The sequence below is a fragment of the Psittacula echo genome (assembly GCF_963264785.1).
Source record: "Psittacula echo genome assembly, chromosome: 5".
In the NCBI taxonomy this organism is placed as follows: Eukaryota; Metazoa; Chordata; class Aves; order Psittaciformes; family Psittacidae; genus Psittacula; species Psittacula echo.
Window position 1 is genome coordinate 67,638,416 of NC_137739.1, and position 26,974 is coordinate 67,665,389.

General features: G+C 36.7%; 1 protein-coding gene across 3 annotated transcripts in view; it reads right to left on the reverse strand.

The window, feature by feature from the left end:
- Nucleotides 1-26,974, reverse strand: part of PPP1R13B (protein phosphatase 1 regulatory subunit 13B) — a gene marked incomplete at its 5' end in the record, with an annotated part of 70,686 nt that overhangs the window by 35,283 nt on the left and 8,429 nt on the right. For 2 of the 3 annotated variants that reach the window (XM_080617874.1, XM_080617873.1), the window contains 2 exons: nt 421-540; nt 7,369-7,516. In XM_080617874.1, the coding sequence (XP_080474000.1) occupies nt 421-540; nt 7,369-7,516 (268 nt within the window). Of the gene's footprint in view, nt 1-420; nt 541-7,368; nt 7,517-21,178; nt 21,305-26,974 lie in introns of those variants that run through there. The other variant, XM_080617875.1, reaches the window with a different exon arrangement.

Sequence of the window (26,974 nt, forward strand, 5' to 3'; positions counted from 1 at the left end):
TTAATTTCTAAGGAAGTCAAAGTACTTTACTGATTCTTTTCTGTGGGCAACTAAAAGAGAACAGCAGTCAAAAAGAACAATCCCACCTTCTCAAGATATAAGGGACTTTATCTCAACAAGAAAAAAGTATGCATTAAGCCTCTAATACCCATCAACATTCCCAGATCAGAATAAAGCAGAACAGAAACCAATTTTACTACAAAACCATTGCTCAATAGACTCGAAGAAATTATTCTAGAGAAGGGAATTCAAGAATGGCAATATATGCACCACTGAGAAAGGTTAAAAATGGTTTTGGTATAGGGAAGGAGTATTACACATGTATCTACTGAAGTTCACTGAAAAAATTGATACTCAAACTCACTTGAGAAAATTTTTAAATATGATTAAATTACAACACTACAGGATAAATGTACTTACTCTGTTCATTACTTTCAGCTGGTGACTCCTCATGACGAAGAAAAAATTTCACCTCTTCTCTGCGGGGACCCCATTTCTGTAGGTGGTCATACATCATGTGATCAAAGGGTATGGGGCGTTCTAAAAGTAAAAGATCAAAAGACTTCTCACAAAAATTTTAAATTAAGCAAAGTTTAATACAACTCTCATGAAAAATCAGAATGTCTTTCTTGGTAGCAATTCAACCTATCCAATACATTTTGTATTATGCAAAGAAAAAAGCATCAACACACAACAGCTGCATTGTATTAAAAGCTAGACAGTTACTATAAGATAGCTCACTGCTTAACAGCAGTACATAAGTTTCCAAAACCATACAAGGAATCACAGTGTTTAGAAGCCCTAATTTAGGAATTCTTCATCGCAACCTTTTTCACAATGCTGATCTTTGCACCTTTGCTCTCCATCACCACCAGAGGGATATTTTTTTCTATTATTAAAATGATTAATTCAATTTGAATCTCCAGGTTTCCACTCAGACTAAAAGCCTTATCATTATACTGACATTTCACCTCCTAAGAACTTGACCAGGTGCTCCCACTCCAATACACTATGCCAGACATTAACTTCCAGTATATGTGGAATTACTGGCAAATCTTTGAACAAATAAAGGCCAAGTTCTATGCAGCACTCAGTCTTTTTGTTTTCCTCCAATGAAACGTAAAGCATGCTCATAGTGTAGTTATTTCTTCCAAATTGGTCAAATACACTATTACTAGAAGGCCGCACGCTATAGATTTAGTATTTCAAAATGAAAAAAATCCAGAAAAAAAAAACAAAAAGACCCCCCAAAAATCAAAAGCAAAGTTTCCCCTGTTTCCATAATTATACTTAGAATCACAGAATCATAGAATAGTTAGGGTTGGAAAGGACCTTGAGATCATCTAGTTCCAACCCCCCTGCCACGGGCAGGGACACCCCACACTAAACCATGCCACCCAAGGCCTCATCCAACCTGGCCTTGAACACCGCCAAGGATGGAGCATTCACAACCTCCCTGGGCAACCCATTCCAGCGCCTCACCACCCTCTCAGTAAAGAATTTCTTCCTTAGATCCAATCTAAACTTCCCCTGTTTAAGTTTGAACCCGTTACCCCTTGTCCTGTCACTACAGTCCCTGATGAATAGCCCCTCCCCAGCATCCTTGTAGGCCCCCTTCAGATACTAGAAGGCTGCTATGAGGTCTCCACGCAGCCTTCTCTCCTCCAGGCTGAACAGCCCCAACTTTCTCAGCCTGTCTCCATACGGGAGGTGCTCCAGTCCCCTGATCATCCTCGTGGCCCTCCTCTGGACTTGTTCCAACAGTTCCATGTCCTTTTTATGTTGAGGACACCAGAACTGCACACAATACTCCAAGTGAGGTCTCACAAAGCAGAGTAGAGGGGCAGGATCACCTCCTTGTTTCAGGATAAGAAAGTCTCCCCTTTAAGATCTAACACTAAGCATAAAGTTAGAAGATAACTTCTAATCAGAATAAAATTATACTAGGAGACATATAATTAGCTTTCCCACATGCAGCACCATGTCAAACCAATATTACTACAGGAGATCAGGCTTGGCTGGAAACCAAAAGGTGGAGTTTGCATTCTTCATTGTTAAAAGCAAAATGTTCTCTGCCCCCAAAAGTCAAATCACAGTATCTCCTACCAGGCAGAGCACCACTGACAGTTTGTTATCCATTTCATACTTAACCTGTTTGACATGAGAAGACAAAATGATTCAAAGATATAACAGGTATCTCGGAGAAAGCTTGGGAAAACCACATCACAAATATACCTTTTTATAACGAAAGTTACCTAAATTTATGTGTATTATGAACTACATAAATGTATACATGCCTTGATACTCTTGGGATACTTGTCATATTTAAGAAACAATACATCTTCATGGCTTGATTCACAAGTGTCTTGTCAGAACCTGTGACTTCAAATAGGTATAATGATTTGCACAAATTCACCACACTCAATCTAGCTGCTTTCAGTGGGGAAGGGTCATTTAAACCACATGCTAGTTATATTCATCAGCTGACTCGTCACTCATTTTCCTAACACACCACCCCGCGCCCCCCAAAAGCCCCCACAACACCTGGATTTAAAAAGATAGAAGTTTATCTTTGCATTTTGTTTCTCCTCGCTCAAGTAGACTCCAAGAGGCACTGTCAATAGTGTTTACGCACACATGAATAAGGTCGGGGCCCTATTACAACTCAGTTCTTGAAAAGGAATTTTAAAAACATGATTTTCAGGTTTTTCAACTCCTAAAGTAAGATTTCAAGTGCTTTGAAGCATATCCACTAAGACTTCAGCATAAGCCTTCTAAAGATCAGAGTGTAAAAGTTTTCAAATGGTTTAGTTCAGAAACCCAGAAGATAATCTTTAGGAATCTTTCCCAAACAGAAAAATTTCTAACTAAACCTAGCAAAAACTAAAGCTTAATAAAAAGGTACCAAGAAACTAGATGTCTGAACAGGGTTGGGCTAAATCTGGAATGGTGAGGAGTAGCTGCAGCATCGCTCCTGGTTAGGCTGGAGTGCCATTAAAGGGCCCTGATCCCAGGAGCAATTCAAAATAAAAGGTTTCATTTACATAATGTACCTTGAAGAATCAAGGCTAATATTTTTTCAGACATAACCATGGAGAGAAATGGGAAAGACACGTTCAACTACTTTTGCGATTTTTCTACAAAAAAACCCCAACAAACCAAAAACCAACAACTTTGGGATATGTTGCCCTAAATTAGACAGAAAATAGGTCAAAACAATATCATCATCATCATCACTTAAGAAAAATGAAGCAGCACTAATTATCCTACACAACTTAGCTACATGAAACACATTCAGAAAAGAAAGAGAAAGAAGATATGGACATTAACACTCAACACAAGACATGATAAGAATTGAAGTCCCCATCCCTTTCTTCAGTTAAAATCTTCTAAGTCTAGAACAATTGCAGGAAAAGCACGATCTTATATTTGCTGTAAATTAGGATAGCACAGAGATATTTTCCGGAAATACCTGTTCTTTAAGGATGAAAATCAAAACCAAAACAACCAACCTGCAGTTAAACTTTATAACAGTTGTTATAGCTTCAGATACACTTGCCAGTAATTGTTTCACAATACTATTCCAAACTTTCATTTTATTAAGTTTAAATATAGGAGAATGAAGAAAAGGTGAAATAGGAGAACGGGTGTAGAGTAATAATAAACAGGCTGGATCCCTGTGCATTAACACCACATTAAAAACAATTATCTAGAGAATGTTTTCATTAATAACTAAGTAGAAGACCATCATATGCATATATCCATCATTATTTGCAAAAACAGGTTCAGATTTTAAGTTGGATGAAAATTCAGGAAGACTTCTGAGATCTGAGCTAGACTCCTTTCCTTTCAAGTACAAAGTTTTATGAATGGGCTAGTTTTAAGCATTCTGAAATGTCTGAAGCATCCTGAAATGTCTGAAGCATCCTGAAAGACCAGAACACAGATACTGAATCAATGTTTTAGAAGGGAATTGGGGGAATTAAAAAAAAAAAAAAAAAAAAAAAAAAATCTTTCTATTAGAACTCTATGTCCACTATTTAAAACAAAGTTTCAATACTTCAGAAGCCCTTCTAATCCTGATTACAAGTATCCTGCTGTTTGTAATAAATGCATTTATGCCTGCTGTACATGAAACCACAACACTGAGTAACGGATTATCTCCACAGTTGGGGAGTTCACTGCAAGATCAGAAATGAGTCTTTTCCCCCTCAGGTTTGCAGAAGTACACTTGTAGTAAATAACTCTCTCTTTCAGAGTCACTTGTCTCTATGTTATCACTAAATTGAGGAAGATCAATTAATACCAACTGCTGAAGGGCATTCCAGATGTAGATTAAGTGAATAATTAAGTACTTGGTGGATTTAAAAGGTCGAAATCCATTCTCTCTTAAACACACAAGCTCCTAGCATCACACCTGTCTTTCCTCCTTACCAACTGCTATTTGCAATAGCTGGGGAATGAGGAAGAACATTCTGGGTTTTTTTTCCTGTAACAGCATGAGAAATCCATGCAAACAGAGGAAGCTTCAAGCTGACAAAGCACAATGTACTGATACATCAGACAGAGACTTTTTCAACTATTACTCACCTCAAGCAACTAGAAAGAAGGGGGAACACAGAATGAAGTACAAAAATGAAACACAAATAAACCAAATGTTTATGTCATGCAGCTCTAAGAAGAATCAGTTTCTTAACTCTAACACAAACAATACCTAAACTATTTTACAACTCTTGGGAAGCTCCTCAACCATTTCTTTGTCACACAAAAAAATGCAGAGAGAAAAGCTAACATAATAAATATGTTTTCCAGCAGCTAAACTACTGTAATCCTCCTCTCAACGCTAAAAATCTTATGTAAATTTTGAAGTCAAGCTTTCATGGATTTTAATAATATTTTTCTAGAAGACAAATCATCTCTGCCACCCTCTAAAAGTAAAATTAAGTATTTCTCATTCAGAAGAGAAAGTTTGTTAGAAGAGACAGTATTTTGTTAGATGACAGTTTAGGAAATGGACAAGCTTCTGGGCACACAAACTGGGTTTTGTACCTGATAATAAAACTACAATATACAAGCCCTGTTGCTTTGAATTTGAGTAGACATGTATTATTCAGTGAGGCTACCTAGAAGAGGCTGCAGCAAACTACAGAACAGAGGAATTAAGTACATTCACAAGAGGACAGATACGACAGTGCTCTCTTAGTGAGAGTTATGATTAATCATCTGTGCAACATAGAGAGACTACCAACAAAAAAGACCACTTAAGACGTATGACAAAAGCTAATGTGTTTATTCAACCCATGATTTTCTGTATTAACTTCTAGTTTTAATTTTACTTTCAAAAATGTCCTCTGAAAAACATTTGTAGCCCTCTCTTGAGGATAAGGGTTGAGGGATCAAAGACAGCATAATAGAAGAGAAAAAACCCCACACTTTCACTGGCACAACATGCCACAATTTCATTGCAAATTGCTTTACACTTCCCACTCAGAAACATAGTTTTACGTTTTTTCCTGTTGTATCTGTTGCATTTAACTGTTTAGACATGTTTTCTACATCAGATTTCTGCTCCAGGCAAAACTATTTTTAAAAACTTCAGGGGAAAGAGTTCAATTCAGCTCTCAGCAGCAGATGAGGGAAAAATTATCATATTTTAAAAATCATTAAAAAAAAAAAATCAGATTGCTTCCCTGAGAAATTTATATACCCCACACTCTGGGGCAATAAGCTGAGGCCACCGACACACGGGGGGGTTAACAGTATCCTACATTTAAGAGCAACAAACAAAATGCTTGTGTGCTTGTGCTGGAATTCCTGTCAGAGAGATTTAAAATCAATGTGCAGAACATCTTTTTTGCTGGCAGTACAGACCTGTCAAAGATCCGGAAACATATGCAAGTGTTTAATATTTTTCTGTCGTTCTCTCTAGTCTTTTCTCTTCCACACCTTCAATGGAATAGATTTATGTACTTATGACCTTGGGTATTTAGCAAGTGAAGTTAGATTTGTGAAAGCACTTACATGCAAGTTTTTAAAGCAACTTGGAGCCACAAAGCCATTTTGGGAAGACTGACAAACCCATTCAATACGTAGAAGATTCGGGCAGGACTCTGCTCCTGAATGGAGGTATTTGTATATAGATGTCTACTTCAGAAAACTGGGTGAGGTCCAATGCTCAAAATGGAATAGATAACAACTAGCTGAAATCAGTGACCTCCATGTTCTACTCACAGTAATATCTAGATCTCCACTGACTATAATGGGACCAAAGATGCATAATTCACAGGGTAGATACCCAAAATTTAGTCTTAGTCTCTCCATCACAACTTCTTGAAGAAGTTTAATTTTGCACTTCCTAGAAATTTTTAGCTTTATGTAGCTAACACTTTGGGATATATTACATCCACAAATACACTTTGTCCATCGTAGAAGTTATTATAGAAATCATGTGCTTGCATTTGCCAGAGTTGCATGGTCTAAGAGTCCCACAAAGGTGCTGTGGATCACTTTTCTGTTTTCCAGTAATCCTCTGAAGCTAGATGACAACATTCGCTGTATTTTTTAAGAAGTACATCCTCAAAGTATTGTGAAAGCAGAAGAACAAATAATACCACACATGTACACTTTCACAGAGAAGTGACTGGAAATATTAGGGATATTTGAGTTCCCATCCAGTTAGGAAATAGCTTCTTGAGGAATCCTCTCCCTTTAGAAAGTCTTAAAACAGTTTAGAAAAGAAGAATAGTTTCCCCAGGAGGAAAATATTCTAGATTGCTAATACTTAAAAGCTCCAAAGGCATATGAATAATGCCCATTTTGTCTGTCTGACAAAAAAAACCCTGACCAAAATAAAACCCCTCTATGTAAAATTTAAGAATTCAATATCAAGTTATGACCTCCTCAGTCTTCATATAAAAAAAGATTACAAACAGCTTAAGCAGGGGTGACCTTAGTAACTTAAGTGATAAGAACCTGCCTAAATGTTATCCTCAGCCATCCACCGATTCTACTCCCATCCATATACTGATATACTATAACCTGGAGGTTGTACTACATATGCAATCGCAAGAACCCATCTAGGAACAGAATATATAATAGGGCTGTTTTGATGCACTCCTGAAAAGAACTGCTCATCCCATTATTCTGTAACACACACGGGATATGGGCACTACTACCTGCCCCAAGGAAAGTTATCAAATATACGAGACAAAATGTTCACAAAGAAACTGGAGATATTATGTCCAATTCTGGCACAATTCTGTCTGCAGAACATCTGCTGTTCATGACACAGAAGTTGAAAAGTTAGTCTTACCTTTTTTATAATTGGTACATATATTTAAATCAATTTCCACTGAACATTTTACTTACCATTTCCACGCCACACTTCAGCCAGATGGCAGCTTCCTTCTCCAGGCTCTTTGCAGAACTCTACTATATCACGACAGGTTGTTTCTGGTGTAATTGGAACTTCAGTCAAAATCTGTTCATTGTTGCTCAGAAACACAGTTAATATCATCTGAAAGAAAAAAAAAGTAGCAGAATATCAAAGAAAGAAAAAAAAAAAAGCCAAGAATAAGATTATGGCTAAGATTTATAATCCTCCTGTAAATGCTAATGTATGCTTATGGTTGGTTGCCACAGTCCATCAAAGTAGTTTTCAGTTTCTTGTAACTTTGCCAAAGCTTTACTCCTTTGTGTTGAATTTTTTTGACAGCACATTGAATTTACTTTTGGGGTTTTTTTTGTTTGTTTGTTTTTTTTTTGTTTGGGTTGGTTTTTTTTTTAAAGGCTTCAGTTGAAATGGTTTAGTTCTGTCTGAAAACATGCCCGGGACAGAAGGAACAAGTTTTGGCTATGTTAGATGCTTGGAATTATAGCATTTCAATGTTGCAAATAAATTCATACTTCAGCAAAGTAACCTGAAGGTGGTAACCCCTTTGCATGATGGATGTCACTTGCAATTTGTCTGAAGATACAGTTACATTTGGTTGAATTGCAAACCTTTGGTTAAATGGCAAGCCTCAGAGTTTTAAAGAAAAATAGGGTGAGGAAAAAAATTATATTTTGTCAAGTCGTATTTTTTAATATACTTGCTAGAGCTAAAAACCTCTAAAAAGTCAGTTCTATCAGTACTTCTTCGGCCCCACCCCTTGAGCTTGTTCTGTTGATCAGATGTAGATGCAGCCTCACCATAGTGGTACTAACTGTGCTCTCTTCACGCAAAGTTACAACATCAAAAGACTGTTTTTCCTCTAGTAACTGCTCCCAGCCATTCCGGCTGGAAAGTGGCCACAAAACAGAAAACAACTTGTCTTCCCCTCCCCCCACTCTTTACAACATTCACCACGACTAGACATCAAGGAAAACAGGAAGAAGGAAAGTGGGGTGAAATCTATAAAGGAAAAAGCCTAGCACTATGAGTTGCTGTAAACTTCTGTTCCAGTTCCTTGTTGCACCTTAAATGCATGTCTGCACAAACATCTACCCAGAGATACTCCCATCCGTCTTCATGTTAGCAGGTGTAACTTGCCATAACGGGAAACACACAAAAACTGTTTACATTAACTTAACCCACCTCACCCCTCTGGTGCCTACATATTATGATATGATCATTAATAATATGTTCATTTGCTACATTCCCCTTATTAAGGTCCACCGCCTTATGCAGTATTCTCCATTTATTTGTTCTGTAGGCCTTCGTGTAATTTACTTCAAATGCTGGAAGTGTATAGTTAACAGCTGAGGGGCTTGTTAAAAGGAAAAGATAAAAAACTTTCTACCAAGAAACAAAGTCCTAATACAATGGTGCTAAAATGATTTATTTTTTCCTGTGTTGAGGACTGATAAATGTTGTATTCAAAGACAAGTATTCCTACATTACACTAAAGTCTCTAAAAGACACTGCACCCTAAGCACCTGCTTAAAATTAAACAGGTGCTTTTAATTCTCTGCACTTTATTTTCCCATCTGTAGTCAAAATGCTTTTCTGTAAACTAAGAGATGGAACAGAGATAATGTGATGTTTACAAAGACAAAGATACCACAATAATATATGTCCCTACAGAATGTGACAAAATTTTGTCTGCAAAGAAAGCTCTGTCAGATCTTTCCAGTAACTAAAATGTGGCATCACATGTTGAGTCACAAAGATTAAACCTGGTTATTTTAAAGCTTTTCATTAAATGCGCACTCTCCACTTAAGCACAGCTGTGCTTCAATTGCATAGGCAATTCTTAAAAACATTCATAATACTTTTATCTGTAGGACATATACATCTACCAAACTGCAGATCTGCATTAGTAACAGCTAGATACTGGGTGAGAGCAGTCAATAGGATTCCAAATTCCAAGGACAAATTCCAAGAAAGCCCAGGCTTCAAGAGCTCTCAGTCTCCTCGTCAGTTCTCCAGGTTACTTTAGTCCATGCTTCTATTCTCCCTCAGCCTGCCAAGTTTGTATCTTGAAGTTTTAAAGTAACTACAACACAAGAAGCAGTCATCCAGGGTTTTGTGTATACTAAAATTCACCTCCAAGTTTCTCCAACAGCAGCATTAAAGGAAGCTATAGGAAAAGCTGTGGTACGAGATAGAAGGAACTATAGGATGCAGCCAGAGATAGCAACAAAAGTGCCTGTAACCACCTACTATAAAGCGGCTCACAATGTTATTTTTCCCCCATAGGTGATTCAGATGTAATCTGAATATTCAGTGGCTGTGGAATCTTCTCCAGAATAAATATCTGATGTGGAATCTAGTAGTACAATTTGACCTTAGATTTAAGAAGAGTCATATATGAACATAAAACAATAGGCTTTAGAAGAGGTCATCTGCTGCAGCCTCTTGGCCTCAGGCAGGATCAACTATACCTACCTTATTCTGCAGAGATGCTTGTTTGACCTGTTCTGAAAAGCCTTTCATGATGGAAATTCCACCATTTCCCTGAACCATCCCCTCCAGAAATCCAGGATTCCTGTTGCAATGAGAATTTTCTTAAAGTCTAGCCAGAGCTTTCCTTGCCACTACTTAAATCCACTAGTTCTCCTAGCCACAGGGATGACAGAAAACCCTTCCCCCTCACCTTTTTTTCTTTTTCCTCTGCAGTTAAATTTAAGGAACATATAAAAAGTAAATTAAGTTAAATTGACCACCATCAATTTGACAGTTATTAATGCCAGTGTTATAAGTAGTTTCCCTATAACATGTGATAGTAATCTCAAAATAAAACCCAAGTTTCGCCAACATTATGAGAATACCAAGAGACCCTAGCTTTACAGAAGTCATGATACGATGCATACTGCTTTTGTATCATTTGTCTGAAAGACTTGTTATCTTATCATGAAAGGATAAATACAATGGCTTACCATCATGTGGTTTTACACGGTTTTGATTTTTTTTATTGCTGTAAAGGTAACACTGGCCCAGAGAACTTGTTTCATGTATTCCAGATTATCTACCTGCATCTGCAGACAGGCTGAAAGTGAAAGAAAAACCTTGGAGGTATGAATTATCCCATAGATTTCTGTAAATTCTTCATCAATTCAGACCTCAACCACTATAGAAACAAAACAGTCCCCTTTGCAACACTTGGCAACAATCTCCTTTGATACAGGCAAAAATTTGCTGTATCTCCAACACACGGATTGATTGTCTCAGCTTAGAGTGCATCAGAAGTACTGCCTTCTGCAAGGCTGGATGTCACTCACAATATCATCTACTAGACAGCCCAGGGAAAGGTATCTCACTAATGAGGAAGCAAGGTGCTGTAGCCAGCTATTGGCATACTACTCCTCAAGCAAATTTGGTTAAGTAAGGATTTATTTTTACTGGGTTGTCTGAGTAATACCAAAGGAACTGAAATACTGTGCTGCATGTCCTGAAACATACACAAGCAGACTCAAAATATTGAACATTATTAATATATTGCAATAATAATTAGATTTTCAAGTTAGTGTAGTAGCTGTCCGTATTTGTGGTGGGGATGAGTAAGAATCAGAGGTATTTCATAGAGATAAAATATGAAGAAGCATTGATGGAGCCTGGTAATTTGCTACTGAAGAATAAGAGTGAAGCATAGGTATGAAATACATAGTACATCCACTGAAGTAAATCAGCTTTATGAAACATTCTCAGCCAAAGATTAAGACACAGGAGAACTGGTAATTTAAAATAATAAATCAAAGGATTTAATTACTAACTAGCATCAACTATAAAACCCATTGTGTCAAATGAGATTGTAACCATTGAAGCATTTCTTTGATAATCTCTCAATTCAATCATTCAACATTTTTAATAACTGGACACAATGTCACACAACAGAATCAATCTGACATTCATGAGCAAGTCACCTCAGGTCTTCTATATCATGTATTTTTCTCACAGTGAACACCAAGCTCCAAATTTTAGACTTCCCTCCTCCTCCTCAACCCACACATGGATGTTGTCTGTTACTATCCTCTACTGCTCCTGCTACCAAACCAATGGCTTTACTCCAACTTTTATGAATTCTCATCTTTCTGTACTCTTCTTTTTAACCTCCTTGCAAACTCTAGTATATCCCTTCACAGTTCAGGTCTTTTCCATGCAAGGTAAGCTGTATCAGACATCACAACCTGCCTTCAAAACTACTTTGTCATCTCACTCCTCAGCTTACAGATAACCTCTTCTAGGACAGCCTCAGAATCAGCAGAGCCCAAATCTCTGTCCAAGAGATGCTTGGACTGAGAAGCCCAGTAGTACATCTTAGAATGTTGTCTCCCCTTTCTCCATTCCTGCCCCAGTTCTCCTCTTTCAACCACACTTCCTGTGTTATTTAAAGAACACAATCATCCCTGCAGTTTCTCGAGGAAGTACAAAAGAGGGATAAATCTATGAGATCTTTATCCTCACTTATTATACCATCTCTTTTTACAGCTAGATAATGTCACCTACAGAAATTTCAACAGGTGTCATCCATAGAGATGACACAATTTTATCTTTCTGGCCCTCATCTCTTGCTAAGGAAGCTAAAATGTTGACAATCTTCAGTCAACTCTTGTGAATGCCTACCTATCAGTTCAAGTTCCATATGGCTGTGACATTCAGTCCTTAGCCACGCTTCTCCAACGACTCCCTAGATTTCATATTCATAACAACACACAGGTACCTATTGCTGCGAGTTGTAAGACATCTTTGACACCAAGCATTTTCTGTCTCACATCTCAAACCTATCTCCAGTTTTCCTGTACAATATATAAAAATAGATAGGGTTTTTTCCTATCAGCTAATGCTCTCAGAGTCTGAAAACTTGCCTATCAGTTTCCCACCTTCTCACTGGTGTGCCTTTTTTACTCATGATGCTTGTAACAGCAAATAATCATTCTTCATACCTACGGCTTTGACAACATTGCCTTTCTGTGTCAGTCCTGATAAGCATAATTTACTGCTCTTCACTTCCCCATTGTGAAGTGGAATCTTCTTCCCTATAACTTTTCTAAACCATATCAAGAAATTTATGCTGAATCAGCCCTTTACACCAGTTTCCTCCCTCCTCATGCTAAACAGGTGGTTTTATGCTTTCTTCTGTGTTGTTCATCATGCCCTATATTGCACTTGCAAAGCAACCTGTTATTTTCCTTGAAGACCCTCGTTTGCTTTTCAGGCTACAAAACACATTGAATACAAGTAAGCTGTCAATATGCTGAGAAGTGCTGCCAATCAGGCTCATAAATATTGCTTTGTCTACTTAGACTTCTCTGTCCAGTTCATCTCTTATTTCTTCCCAAACCAAGGTTCCAAGAGTTGCGCAACAGAGACACATCCTATCTTGTCTACCACAGCAGATATCCCAAAAGGCCACAACTCAATGCTTTACACACTATAATATATAAACAAATAATCCTTAAAATGAGTCTGATGTCCTTTGTTCTAGACGAATTTGGTCAGGCTGTCCTAAAAACCAACTTGTCTTCCCTACTTGAGTTTTGCAATTTCATTTGCACTCTTTTAGTACAATGCAAGTACTTGTGATTGGAATAAAAACTAAACCAGCACCACAAAACCAGATGGCAGCTGATGCAGCACATTGTTTCTTAATAAGAAATAGCCTAAAAAGTTAAAACTCCAACCACTGAAGTTCTTTCCTCACTATTTTTCTACAGTCTTAGTAAAGAAGTAAACCTTTTGATCTTCAGCTAGTATCCTCAATTAAAAAGAACAGGTATACATTTAATTAGATCCTCTTTAACAACAGTTTTCATGGAGACAAGAAATACATCTTACTCAACTACTAACTTATGCTACCAAGACCTGAAACACTGGTGCTTGAATAAGAATAAATTGTACACCCACACTTCCACTGCCTTAGGCCCAAGTTAATTTACTAACTCAGACAGCTGATACAACATATATTGCAAATACAATAACACAGTCCATATAAATATGTATCTCCTGAAATCCTGCTTGCAGGAAAGTGAATTATTTAGCCCACCAGAAAGCAATCAGACAAATACTATTTCAGCACATGCTGAAAGATTAGAATTTACAACAAGCCCAAGATTATTTTCTTATAGTCATATATTCAATGAGAAAAAGAGAAGTAGCGACTTCTGGTGATGAAGATGGGAAATTACTCAGCTGGCTTTTTACTTTACATGTAACTGGTTCTTAACACACACTTCCACTCAAAACCAGCGTTCCTGGCAGCAGTGGATCAGATGATCATTACTCTTCCTTCATGTAACCTGTTTCATGTCCACAACAGTAATTTCGAAAAATCGTATCTATGAAAGATTAGAAGATCATTTAAGTAGTGAACAAAAATGGAAAAAAAACCCCCAACCAACCATATCCTGAGAAAATTAAAACCATTAATTTTTCCCTTTGTGCTAGCCATTGCTCTTGTTACCCAAATCTACATACAGGAATGCCTACCTGATACTAAAGATACAGTGCATAATAGATCTTCTTGTATCAATAACTTTTGCCAATTCAAGAATTATCAAGCACATGATTATTAGTTAAGAATATACTGAGTGTTTAACATGGCTAAATTCACACACTGCTGTTTAGTCCTCTTAGATTTGCCCTTGAATTTTTTTGGTTGTGGGTTGTTGTTTTTCTTCAACCAACCTAGAAATGTCATTGTGTAAAGAATGTTTTCAGATATTTTATAGTAAGAAACTATAAAAAGGCCTCTTCCAGCAGTGATCAGACTTTTCAAATACATTAAATGTTTATTATTAAAAAGGCTAGCACACAGTGAACTTAAAGTACAAACCATATTTCTGACAGAAATGCCAACTTCATTCCTTCTGTTTCACAGGAATTGGAAGGCATTATCTTCTCACCGTGCATTTCTCCTTAATATTGAGTGGATATTTTGGAATTCTATCTTCTGCTTTGACATTTCACAGAACTTAGTGGTGCCTACAACTCCAAGACGAGAACAGTGAGCAAAGAAAAGACATCTTCAATCTAAGTCTCTCTTGCAGAGTAGAGACTTTAACATCTCTCAAGAAGTTTTAATAACTTTCATCCTTGATTTTGCTGACTTGAGAGTCCCAAAAACTTGCTGTATCTAAAATGCTACTGCAATAGAGGGGTAACCAAGATGTCCAAAACCGTATCTTAATAAAATGTCAAAGTCTCATCAAACAAATACGAACTTCAGTTAAGACTGATTTTCAGTTACTAGAAAAATTGCAAAATGAGATGCAGGCAAAATGTGAAGTAGTGAAAAATCAACCCTTTGGTAACAAGGCTACTAATATGCACAACTCTGCATCATGTAGAATGGCCAGAGAAAAAGCTACATATTATCCATTATCTCATACAAGTCTGCTTGCCCGGAATTCCTACCATTACATAAATCTTGCATCAGATACAGCTGTAGAAATTCTAGTTGCATATATCTAACACTAAAGCAGAATTGTAACTTTATCTGCAGTATGAACACCATCCTTTTTTAAGATTATATAGTTAATTAGGTGAGGCTTTAAGCAATCAAATTTTAAAAAGTAACCAGACTATGGAATTATAACCACAAAACTGTTTTAATTAAAGCAATGTGAAGATACATTCTTGACCCAAGTCATCGGTATTTATTTATATACTGTTGAGATTTCAGAACAAGACCCAAATAAATCACTGATGTTATGTATAAACCCCAGAAAAACAGTAATAACAAACCATTTCATATTCCTGTATTAGAAATAAATATTTACATTCTAATAAACAAGTTATTCACCATCATGCTTTGTTCCAACAATTATTTACCTTCAGATGAAGCTGTTATTCTTAAAAATAGATCTGTTGAGTAATTTCTTGCAATGTGTTTAAGAGTCTTCTTTCAAATAAGAGCATCAAGACATAGAGCAATTTATTATTGATTACTGAGTTTTTCATCAGGAGATTTCTCTCATGTAATATATTTTCCCTTTATATGGGGTGAGAAATAACTGTGCTTAATTTCCATGTTTCTGAATACATTTCCTCACATCCAAGCTGTACAAACTTTGAGTTCAGGCCAAAATTTAGAGCGTAGTGATGTTTTTTGACTACTAGTAAAAGTCAAAAAGGACATGCAACCACAGACTTGAGTTTGCAGAGAATACAAAAATGAGTAAAGTTTTCTGCCAAAATGCAGACTTGTGAAACCAATAGCATGTTTCCTAGTACACTTTCAAATTTGAAGCCAACTGCCTCCCTATGGCCTGCAAAAGAATTCATAAAATTGGAAACAAGTCTCAGACACTAAAAATGTATAGCATTCAGCTATGGGCTACTAACAAACACGAAATCTGTAATTTTCACTGTTGATTAACCTAAGAATTTATAAGGTTACTCTAAAATACAAACAACCTAATATTAGTCTTAGATAATATTTGCAATTTTGGTCAAATCTGAAAATTTAATGTTGCTTAAATATACTTAAACTATACTTATCTCACAGAAGTATTTTTTGCATAAGCTTGTACACAAGTTGCATTAATTGGTGGTCTGCAATCACTGAAAAAATATAAAATTGATACACCTTGAGATCACCCTCATCAGGCTCTGCACAAGACAACCTGAGTACAGGAAGCACAGCCAAGAGAAAAAAACCGTAATAGTCTTGTCAGACAATAGTTGAACCAACATTTATTGGAGAGGCATAAAATTACTTCTCTTGCTAAAGCACAGGAATAACTTTTTTTTTTTTTTTTTAATATTTAACTCAGATTATAAAAATATAAAGGCACAGCATTAAAAGGAATCCTTAAACAGTATTTCCCTACATTTTTATAAGGCCTACATGTATGCAATGGCTTAAGGAACTGATAAAAACCACAAACATTTCCTCTCAGGACTTTCAGGACTGTTGCCTCTGCCCTCCCCAGTAAGTGAGCTTTCATATGTGACAGCAGGTGTTCAACAGAATTCAGACTATATAAAAATTCTACATCTCCTCGATATTCATTTGCTGAAGAGATATTTATGATGCTTTCTTGCTCTTTGTTACTGAAAGATAAAAAGCTACAGCATCAATTGTAAATGGAGAATTTGAAGCCTCTTTCAGTAGCAGAGCTTTTGGTACAGCAGAGAAATAAGCCAACTTTTCTGCTACAGGAAGGAAACAGCAGCAATCATCACATACTTAATATATTCAACTAAACAAGATAGATCCACAGATTATTAAATGAAAGGTATTGTAGTAGTTAACTGAAAGACAGCCAGAGCTCTAGGAAAACAATACCTAATGAAAACAATAGCAACTACAAGTTCACTTTTGTAAACAATACAAGCAACCCACAGACTCCAATGGGTATTCTACAAGCTGTGAGGAGCAAAATACGAACAGGGCTAAAAAAAAACCTGACCTAACAAATGCTACATTTCTAGCATCTGCCTACAACAGAAGAGTGACATGATCATTTAGACATTATAATCCTAGATCAGATTTTAGACTCTGCTTTGTTATATCAGAAGTCACAGTCAATCCATGGCACTAAACCACTGCCAGCTTTCCAGACATTGTCTTTATAGAAGCCATTTGTTGTTTGTCACAACATCAGAATGCCTTCTTTTACATTCAGATGGTTCTGTTAAAAGTAAGCAGAAGCTGAGATTTGGACGAATTAATTTAAAAGACAGGCAGTAAACTTTTGGCTACAGAAGGGAAAAGGGGGACAGCTGAAAAGGGAAAAGTTAAAAGAATAAAAGAGGTTGCACTGCAAACAAAACTATTAATTTAAACGGTAATCTGTCCAAGTGCAATATTTAACAGCATTAGCTAAAGCAACACAGCCTGAAGTCAGAAAAAAATCTGTAAAACATGCCTCTTGTGATGTTTTCTAGTGGAAAATGTAATTTGGCACTTGCTACAGAATGAGTTCAACATCCCTGAATCGTATTATCTGTTGGCTTGATTCCTAATTGCTACATCTGGAGAAACAGCAAGAGATCTTGTTGTTCTCCTTGATGCAAATAATTCTACTAAAGGACTGTCAAGACATGAGTTACCATGTAAAAGTCTTTTAAACATAGGGATAATTCCAGGTACATTGACAAGCTCTTGCTGAGCACATCTCTCTGTTAGGCAACATACATTATAAATGGAGAGATTTTTATTCTTTCCAGAGCAAGGCTTTGAAATTTTGTTTTGTTGCACTGTTTAAAAGACTGTGGACTGTACGCTTTTATCATATACACAACTGTTATTAAAAGGTGGAAGTTGGAAACTCTTATTGAAAGACTTACCAGTTGATGCTGAATTTCCTAACCCCTTTACAAGGTTCATGACAATTCAGTACATGTAAGTAAGTATTCTTACCCTGCTGATTAGTATTCTCTAACAATAGCTAGCAAATGAGTCTCTGCTATCTATCAGCCAAGAACAGAAGACTGATTGTCCCATCAGGCAGGAAGTCCTAGTTTTTTTCTGACACTTATTGGCTTCATTAAAGATACACTTTCTTACCTTTTAGAATATTTTTTATCTGTGAATCTTAGAATGACAAACCTTTTCTGGTGCTGCCTGCCTAATTTCAATGAGATTTATCTAAAGTACCTTGAAAGATACAGTAAAAAGCAGGCACAACATTACTGTGCTGCTTATTAAGAAGTAAAAGAAAGTGATAATCTGGTTAAGAAATAGCAGATATCCTTGCCATAACTAAGTATTCTAATAGTTGTTTAGGCCTATTATGAGAACTCCTTGAACAACAGATTCTTGCCAAATTCTTTAGAAAAATGCAGCAGACACTGCATTTGCAAAGGCATGGAACACTAGTAATAGTGTTCAGTCCATATCAGGTCAGGTTTTGACCAACACACTGGTTAATATTTTACAAGATAGTCAGAAATCTGAAACTTAGTTTGCTTGTTTTTAAAAAAGTAGTAAGTATGGGGGAAGAGGCAGTAGAAAAAAAAGAGGCTGAACTATGTTGAAAGTATAGTACTGAAGTCCATTTGTCCATTATTTCTGACAGCTCTGTTTTGATAAAATATAAACATAGAATCATAGAATAGTTAGGGTTGGAAAGTACCTCAAGACCATCAAGTTCCAACCCCCCTGCCATGGGCAGGGATGCCTCACACTAAACCATGTCACCCAAGGCCTCATCCAACCTGGCCTTGAACACTGCCAAGGATGGAGCATTCACAACATCCCTGGGCAACCCATTCCAGTGCCTCACCACCCTCTCAGTAAAGAATTTCTTCCTTAGATCCAATCTAAACTTCCCTTGTTTAAGTTTGAACCCGTTACCCCTTGTCCTGTCACTACAGTCCCTGATGAGTAGTCCATCCCCAGCATCCTTGTAGGCCCCCTTCAGATACTGGAAGGCTGCTATGAGGTCTCCATGCAGCCTTCTCTTCTCCAGGCTGAACAGCCCCAACTTTCTCAGCCTGTCTCCATACGGGAGGTGCTCCAGTCCCCTGATCATCCTCGTGGCCCTCCTCTGGACTTGTTCCAACAGTTCCATGTCCTTTTTATGTTGAGGACACCAGAACTGCACACAATACTCCAAGTGAGGTCTCACGAGAGCAGAGTAGAGGGGCAGGATCACCTCCTTCGACCTGCTGGTCACGCTCCTTTTGATGCAGCCCAGGATACGGTTGGCTTTCTGGGCTGCGAGCGTACACTGAAGCCGGCCCATGTTCATTTTCTCATTGACTAACACCCCCAAGTCGAATTCAACCATCTCGTGATCACTGCATCCAAGGCTGTCCTGGAGCGTCACATTTCCAACCACCCCTTCCCTGTTGGTCAGCACGAGGTCAAGCATGGCACCTCTCCTTGTCAGCTCCTGTTACTTGCAGAAGGAAGTTGTCTTCCACACAATCGAGGAACCTCCTGGATTGCTCCAACAGATGTCAGGGTGGTTGAAGTCCCCCATGAGAACAAGTGGTCATGAGAACATGATGCCCATGTTTCTACTATTTGTCACATCTCCAACCCAGGGTCCTCCAAACCAAATGGTTTGGAAAGCTTAAGTGAGGCCACCCAGTACGGGGCCAAGAGTGGTCCCACAGCCCCTAGGGAAGAGGAAGGAGGAATCACTATGGCACTACAACTGCTTCCCACTGCACAGTATAACAAACAGAACTTAGTGCCAATGTTCAGAGGTTTAAATCTTTCATATTTGCCGTAGTAGCCAGCACTGTACAAATACATGACAGGCTTGAAACAAAAGTTCTAAAATATAAACTCCCCATTTCATCAGCTGATTAAGAATCGTATGTTAAAAAAATACTATTAAATATTTTAGTTTCCAAATCACTATGGAAGACGTTCCTGAAGAACAACACAACTGTAAAATTTGTAGTATACTCAGGTGAACTGGCAATAAGTTAAAAACTAAATTAATCCAAGATGACTCAGCTTCAGAAATCATTTTATTACATAAAAATATCAGCCTTCCAGACAGGAGGAAAAAAAAAAAAAAAATAGGAAGGTTATACAAGGTGAAATTCTATTCAAGGTTTTTGCATATTTGCATTAGCAATACTATAATTTACTTTGAAATAAAGCTCATTCTGACAACACAAGGCAAAGCTAAAGAGCAGGGTTAACCATGAGGGTTTGGGTTAATTTTCCTGAAAGAGAACTTAATCTTCAAAATCCACAAACAGAAGCATCCCACAGAGCGTGTATCACGGAATTGAGTGTTCTCAAATTATTGAAAATATTTTGGCCAAGGTTAAGGAAAGGGAGGTGCTGATGTTTCCACAGTCTTGTGTTCGACCTTGTCAACAGCTACAGCAAAGTCATCCAAAAATCCACTGAATTCCAGAAAAGCCTGAGCTACCTATTGCATTAAAAATAATATCATAAAAAAATTATAGGATACAGAGACAGATATTTGTGTCTTTTCATTTACAGCTTTTCAACATAACACCAAAAAAAACCAAAAAAAAACAACAAAAAAAAAACACCAAAAAAAGTTAAACCACAAAACAAAGCCAAGTAACCGTCACAGTATTTTTACTACATTGTGCTTTTTGCCAGTTAATAAAGGTGATTTGCAGCACTGAATATCACTTTTTAATTTTACAAACAAAAAGCAACTTCTATAAGATCTACAGACATACACCCATATGTGAAATTGCAACTGGAATCAGCATTATTCTTTCCTTTTATTTTCCACAGAGCAAAACAAGAAGGGACTGCCACAGCTTTCTCCCACAGAGCGGAAAGTATTAACAAAATCCTGATTGTTTAGTGTATTGCTTTCCGGGAATACCAACCATTCAATCTTAGATGTCATGTTAGCTGGCTTGGCAAAAACATAAAAAGTGGAAAGTGAATATACATCCTTTGGGATTCAACAGGCAGTCTGTAGGGTTTTCCTTCCATCACAGTGGAAACTGCACATAATAGAAAATAACTCTTTCCAGGGCGTACCTTTAGTTTTTAAATGGCAGATTTAAAAATTAAAAGCTGTTCTGTTCTACTCTTAGATCCCCACTTTGGCTGAATCAAAACCCATAAATAATAAAAAAATAAAAATCCAACAACATATGTAAGATAAAAGTAAAGATTTCAGGCATTTCATATATACAAGAAACCATTAAGACAATAATCTATCATCTTCAAGTAAAATTCCACATAAACACACTCTAACCCATTGTAAGGATACACTGTTCAGTTTAAAAAAAAGAAAAAAAAAATCTAAACCACTTCATTTTACAGCAAAGATAGAAAAAGCGATGTAATCCCACCTTTTTTTTTTTAATTCTGTCCTTTTTCCAGTTTTTAGAGTTAAGTCCAGTCTTTCGTGGCAGCCAAGATTTCTCTTTTGAGGTTTTTATAATATTCTGAAGAACCATCCTTAAAATATTCTTCATGTGGACAGTTGTAAACAGCAACAAATATAAAAAAGTGTGTAGAGCTAAAAACTAAGAACAGTTTCTGTGCACAACTACAGTGAAAAACTACTTAAACAGAGTATTTTTGGTCTCTGGCATATGAATTCAAGCAGTAATGACGAGCAGTGATAAGACGTTCTAAAGAAACAAGGCAGGCCACAGTTGTGACAGGAACAAGATAGGCTAGATCAAGTTTCACCTAATTAGGCAAGGTTGCAGTAGGGGAGTTCTGCTATCCTCTCATTGTGCAACAGTAATCTTTGTTTGCTATTATAATAACGACAAACAATAAGTATTCATCTTAAATTTACATATAAGGCTCTGCCCATCTCAAAAGAGACAGAAGTGATTTTCCTGTTAAGGGGACAATGATACAAGATGTTCCAACAGCAAATAATCATAACAAGTATCAGAAGACATTTCCATGACATTTTCTTAGATCAGGAAAATGTTTTAAAATGACCACCAGCTTAAAAACAAAACAAACCACAACAACGAATCTACCACGTATTTATGCCTAAAAATACTATAGTTCAAGAACTACTTTGTGCTTGGCAAAGTCTGCCTTCTTGCCGGACATAATTCAAGCAGCAGAGAATAAAAAATGGTAAACTGTGTTTTTGATTGCCTCTTCATGTCAAGGGACAGCGAATGTTTATCATCATTCCTGTCAACACTGTACAGGATCCAGAGTGGGGAACAGACAGAGAGATGGCACCAAGAGTGCATTTAGCTTTTACTCTACAATTGCAGGAGCAAAGCACATTCTCCATTTCCTTACTAGAGAAAATTGAGATAAAGAGTCAGCAAGTGACACAAGGGGGTAAAAAACCAAAAAGAAATCAAAGAAAAACAAAACAAAACAAATCCAAACCATATTACGAAAGAACAACACACCTGAACAACCCAGCTCTCTTAGAACACAGCTACAATGTACGTTTTCTGTGTAGCACTTTAGACGTTAGTTGCAGGAAAGGAAAAAATAAGGTGTTCTCAGCTTCATTATCAGCCATAGAATTGTTACATTACCCTTCCCTACAAAGGGCAGCAAAGAAGAAAAAGCTAGTACAACACCATATTTAGCCTGCTTCACTACCCAGAAATAGTACTGTCCTCCCTCTAAACCATTTTGTCGTTAACAAAACCACTCTGATTCCATGCAGTATTCCTTCCTTCCCCAACAAACATGTATCATGGTGAGAGGTTTATTCAGAATATAATTAGTTGAATCATTTCAGACTTATAAAATGCTGCAACTTTAAAAAGTTAACCTGTGAGTAACTGAGAACCTATTAAATAAATAAGGAACTGGAGGATATTTCTTAAAAGGGAAGGGTTTTTTTGTTTTTGGAAGGATGGAAAAATCTAAAACCAGATTGTATCTTTATCTTCCAGAAAAACAAACTGTATCACATGAATAAGTACTTGAGAGGAAAAGCTTGGCCTATATTAACACATAGTGACACTCTTCCAACTATGGCTACTGGCTGAACTCTTCTAAAAACTCCCCAAACTCACAAAACCTTACTGCAACAGAAAGGCATGACATACACAGGCAGACCAGAAATACATGGAGAGTCCAAAACTGAAGCCTGCCATCCCTATTGAGTAACTGGGCTCTTCCAAGAAGAACAGGCACATAAACATGAACACGTGTCATTGAACTTCCCTTTCATCCTGTCATCCTCCCTTCCAGAATAACTAAAAACACCTGCAAGTAGGTTGTTAAATCAGATAAAAAATAAAAGCAATACAGGCACAGCATAGCCCCTTGCTTTCTCTCGTATACATAGATGCATTGTCTCCATATTGTGTATCTGATGAAGTGCAGCTATTTGGCTGATTTAACTGTTACTTTTAGGTAGGTAAATCTGAACCTAGAATATATATAGAGAGATAAGGACACTACAACCTCTGGTTGCTTAATATATGATCAGCCTCAAACCCCTCAATTAAAGAAATAAGACTGTTTTCCTCCAAAAAATGTAAAGGTTTCAAATATTCTAAATGAAGGTGAGTTAGACAGAAGTTACGATCCTACTTTAAAAGTAAAAACCACGTAAGATCCCAGAGGACTGGCCCTGTGTGACAAGCTCATATTTAACAAACCTATATATATGCAGATTACCTAAATCACTCAGTAGGAGAGTAACTGCAGCCTGTGATCCCACTAAAGCATTTTAACATGAAGACACTCATGACCTCTGAAAATCACATGGAATGATGTAGAAGAAAGAATATAAAGAAAACTGGAAGCATAATGCTCTAAAATGACACAAGTTTACATCAAATATTTACACAAAATTAGAAATTACATAACATAAAGCTATAGATTAAAATTGGTGGATGTGAGCAACTAAGAATAATGAGAAGTAACAGACAAGTATACAGAAAAGCAAGAGTTGGAATAAAATACAACACTATGCAGGGTATCACTAACTTTAAATTAAGGCTTATTTGTTTTAATAGGTATTGTTCTATTTTGCCACCTTATCTTACCCTCTCACTATTTTCAGTTCTTCCCCCTGCTACATAAACTATATTGTAAATGCTTAATATGCAAATGTGCCATTTATTTTGAACATGCTTACCTACTAATGTGCACAACTGCACAGAGGCCGAGCCAATCTTTTCCCATATTTGTAGAAAATTAATTTATACAGACACTTTAAGACTACTTCCAGATGAAAATTAACAAAACCCACAAAACCAGCTTGTTTGCTTTCTATACATTCTCTTTCAGTGCTTTTCAAACAAAAATCCATGAATCATGCTGGGAAAAGTAAAAAAAAAAAGAAACCCAAAAAACCAACAAGCAAACCAAAAAACAACAACCAATAACCCAAACAACACCCCCCAAAAAAACCCAAACAACAAACAAAACCAAACAGGAACAAACCCAAACAAAAAGAAACAAACAAACAAAACCCACCCAACACCTGACCCTAGCCAAAAACTAAAGAAAAAAAAAATCTAATTTTTCACAAGTCATTGTAAATTAATATTACTTAATGAGACTGTAAAGCCTAAGCGTACTTATCACTGCCAATTTGGTAAACTGACAGCTAAGTTTACATAGTTCTTAAAACTGTTTTACTCACGTAAAAGCAAGTGATGTTCTACTGCTCTCTAACTGTACTATGCTCAGTAACCTATGCAGAATATAATTCATGGTGAGTGTGTTTCCTTTTTCCAATCAAAAGATAAAATAAAAGTGAAAAAGAACTGGATTTAAGCATGTCAAACACATACCTTCATTTATATAACATTCAGAAAAGAAACTGTGCTCAGCTTGCTCTTTTCCAGAGGAGGGTTGGGGCCTCTCCAAATGACAGAAACACAGAAGCACCCCTAAATCCTCAGCAATATCTGACTCTATATTTCAGTATAAATATATATAAACACCAATATATAAAAATATACATAGCTACAATACAATACTCACATTTTTGCATTCTTTCACATATTTCGAGACATCCTTCCTAACTAGAAAACTGCAGTACTCAACAAAACAAGGAGGATGACTGAAAGGAAGGCAAAAGGTTTATAAAGAAACTCAGACACAATCGGAACACTCTCATCCCTGAGTACTGGAAGAAATAGGTTATTGAGACCTCAGTGCTTGAAAAATTCCTGTATCATTTGAGAGATAATAAGAAAAAGCTGACCAAAAGCTTTTTTCTGCTTTTGAAAAACATAGGCAAGTACATGCACACTCCTGATCAAGCTTCCTCGTAATTTTATGCCAAGGCTTCTTCAGAACTCAGAGAAAGAACTGAGCAATATTTGGTAGCTTCAGATGACTAAGAAAGGGCAACAGCAGTACATGGGGGTAATCCAGTAATTTACTGAACACTCAAATCATAAAGATCTCTTAGGGTGAATGTTGTAACACACCCAGAAATTCAAAAATATTGTATTAGAAACACCATGTAGTAAATCTTCTGATTCTGTCTTATGTCCCTTAAAGTGGTTTAGTTTTTTTTTTTTAGACTATGATTTTCTACCTCAAGCACAAAAAAATCCACTATAAAAAGGTATAAAAAGGATACCAAAGTAGTCCAAAGGTTGGTACACATGAAAGTGAATCAAATTGAGAAGTTCTTTATGTTTATCTGAAAATAAGGAAGCACAGCAGTTGATACATAAATTATTCCACAGAAAGTATTTGAGTTGGACTCCAAAAAAAACTACCACACTGGGGTAAACAGCAGTTTATAATTTACCATTTAAACTGATTTAAACTTCCTTCACCACATCACCTCCTATCAGTGCTAAAAAAATGAAACACTACTGCTCTACCATCAGAAAAAAAAAATAAAAAGAAAGTAAAATCAAAGTGCTGCACTCAGAAATTTGGCCTCAGGTGGGGTGGGGTGGTGTTGCAAGCAACAGATTTGAAACTGATTTGTTTCAATGTAAAGCTTAGATTTTTATAGCGTATTCCCATATCCAACAAGCTCTTGCTGAAGTGATGATAACTGACAATAAAACAGTAAACACGCTGAACTGCACAGTACACCAAGAAGCTATTCAGAAAAAGGACTGAAAAGGTTTCCAAGCGACATGGGCTAGAACAGAAAACAGTCCATGTGATATGATTTTAAAATAATGGCATAGATCCTGACATGACTTAGAAGTGCAAAGGAGGTCAACCACTACAGATTAGTTTTTTTCCCCCCACTATTAGAAGTACATCATTCAGACTTCAAACTAAAAATCAGGTAACTTGGGACACTAAAGCAGTACATAAGGAAATTAAGCATCAGGCATGCTGAGACATTCAGAGCTGCATGCAGAGATGAAGCTGCACACAGAGATGAGTTTCATAGTTTATTTTTATAAGACGCTTACAAGATGCCTACAAGAATTCAGTAACCTACCAAAGTGTATATACAGTCCAACTGTTTGGAGCCTGAACAGTAATTAACCCATTCTTTAGCCTGCAGAATCATCCAAAATTTCAGTTCCAAGAACTTGCTGGTTTTTTAAATACACAGTAGGAAAATCTAAATACTTCTCTGACAATGTACCTCAATAGCAACTTTGATACTAAGAACCCTATTTGACTATTTCTAAGTATATATTTGACAAAGCTAAGCACCTGGCATATTCACATGCTATAAAAATTATCTTACAGAATTTGTAAGAAAAAGCTGTCAGTTCATAGATGCTAATACTTTCGCAGATGCCCAAATAACAAGTTAGCTAAGCTGCCAGTGAGTAACTTAAGTTTCAGGCAAGTAATCACTTACTAGACATACTACTTTCTGATGCTGCCCACATAATCACGGGGTATATGCTCTGGTTATCATATTCTTCCCTCTACAAAATGCTAACAGGCTCCCAACCATTTTACAGACATCAATTATACCGTAACAATGTACAAATATCCTTTCCTTGTTCTGTATCTTGTCAAAGGAAGTGACTGATACATTAGTAACATTTATTCCAGATATTAAGACAATGTTTTTAATTTAAGTAGTTTGAAAACCCTTATCTTTGGCTGGATGGGATAGATTCACGTCAGGTTTTGACCAACACACTGGTTAATATTTTACAAGATAGTCAGAAATCTGAAACTTGGTTTGTTTGTTTTTAAAAAAGTAGTAAGTATGGGGGAAGAGGCAGTAGAAAAAAAAGAGGCTG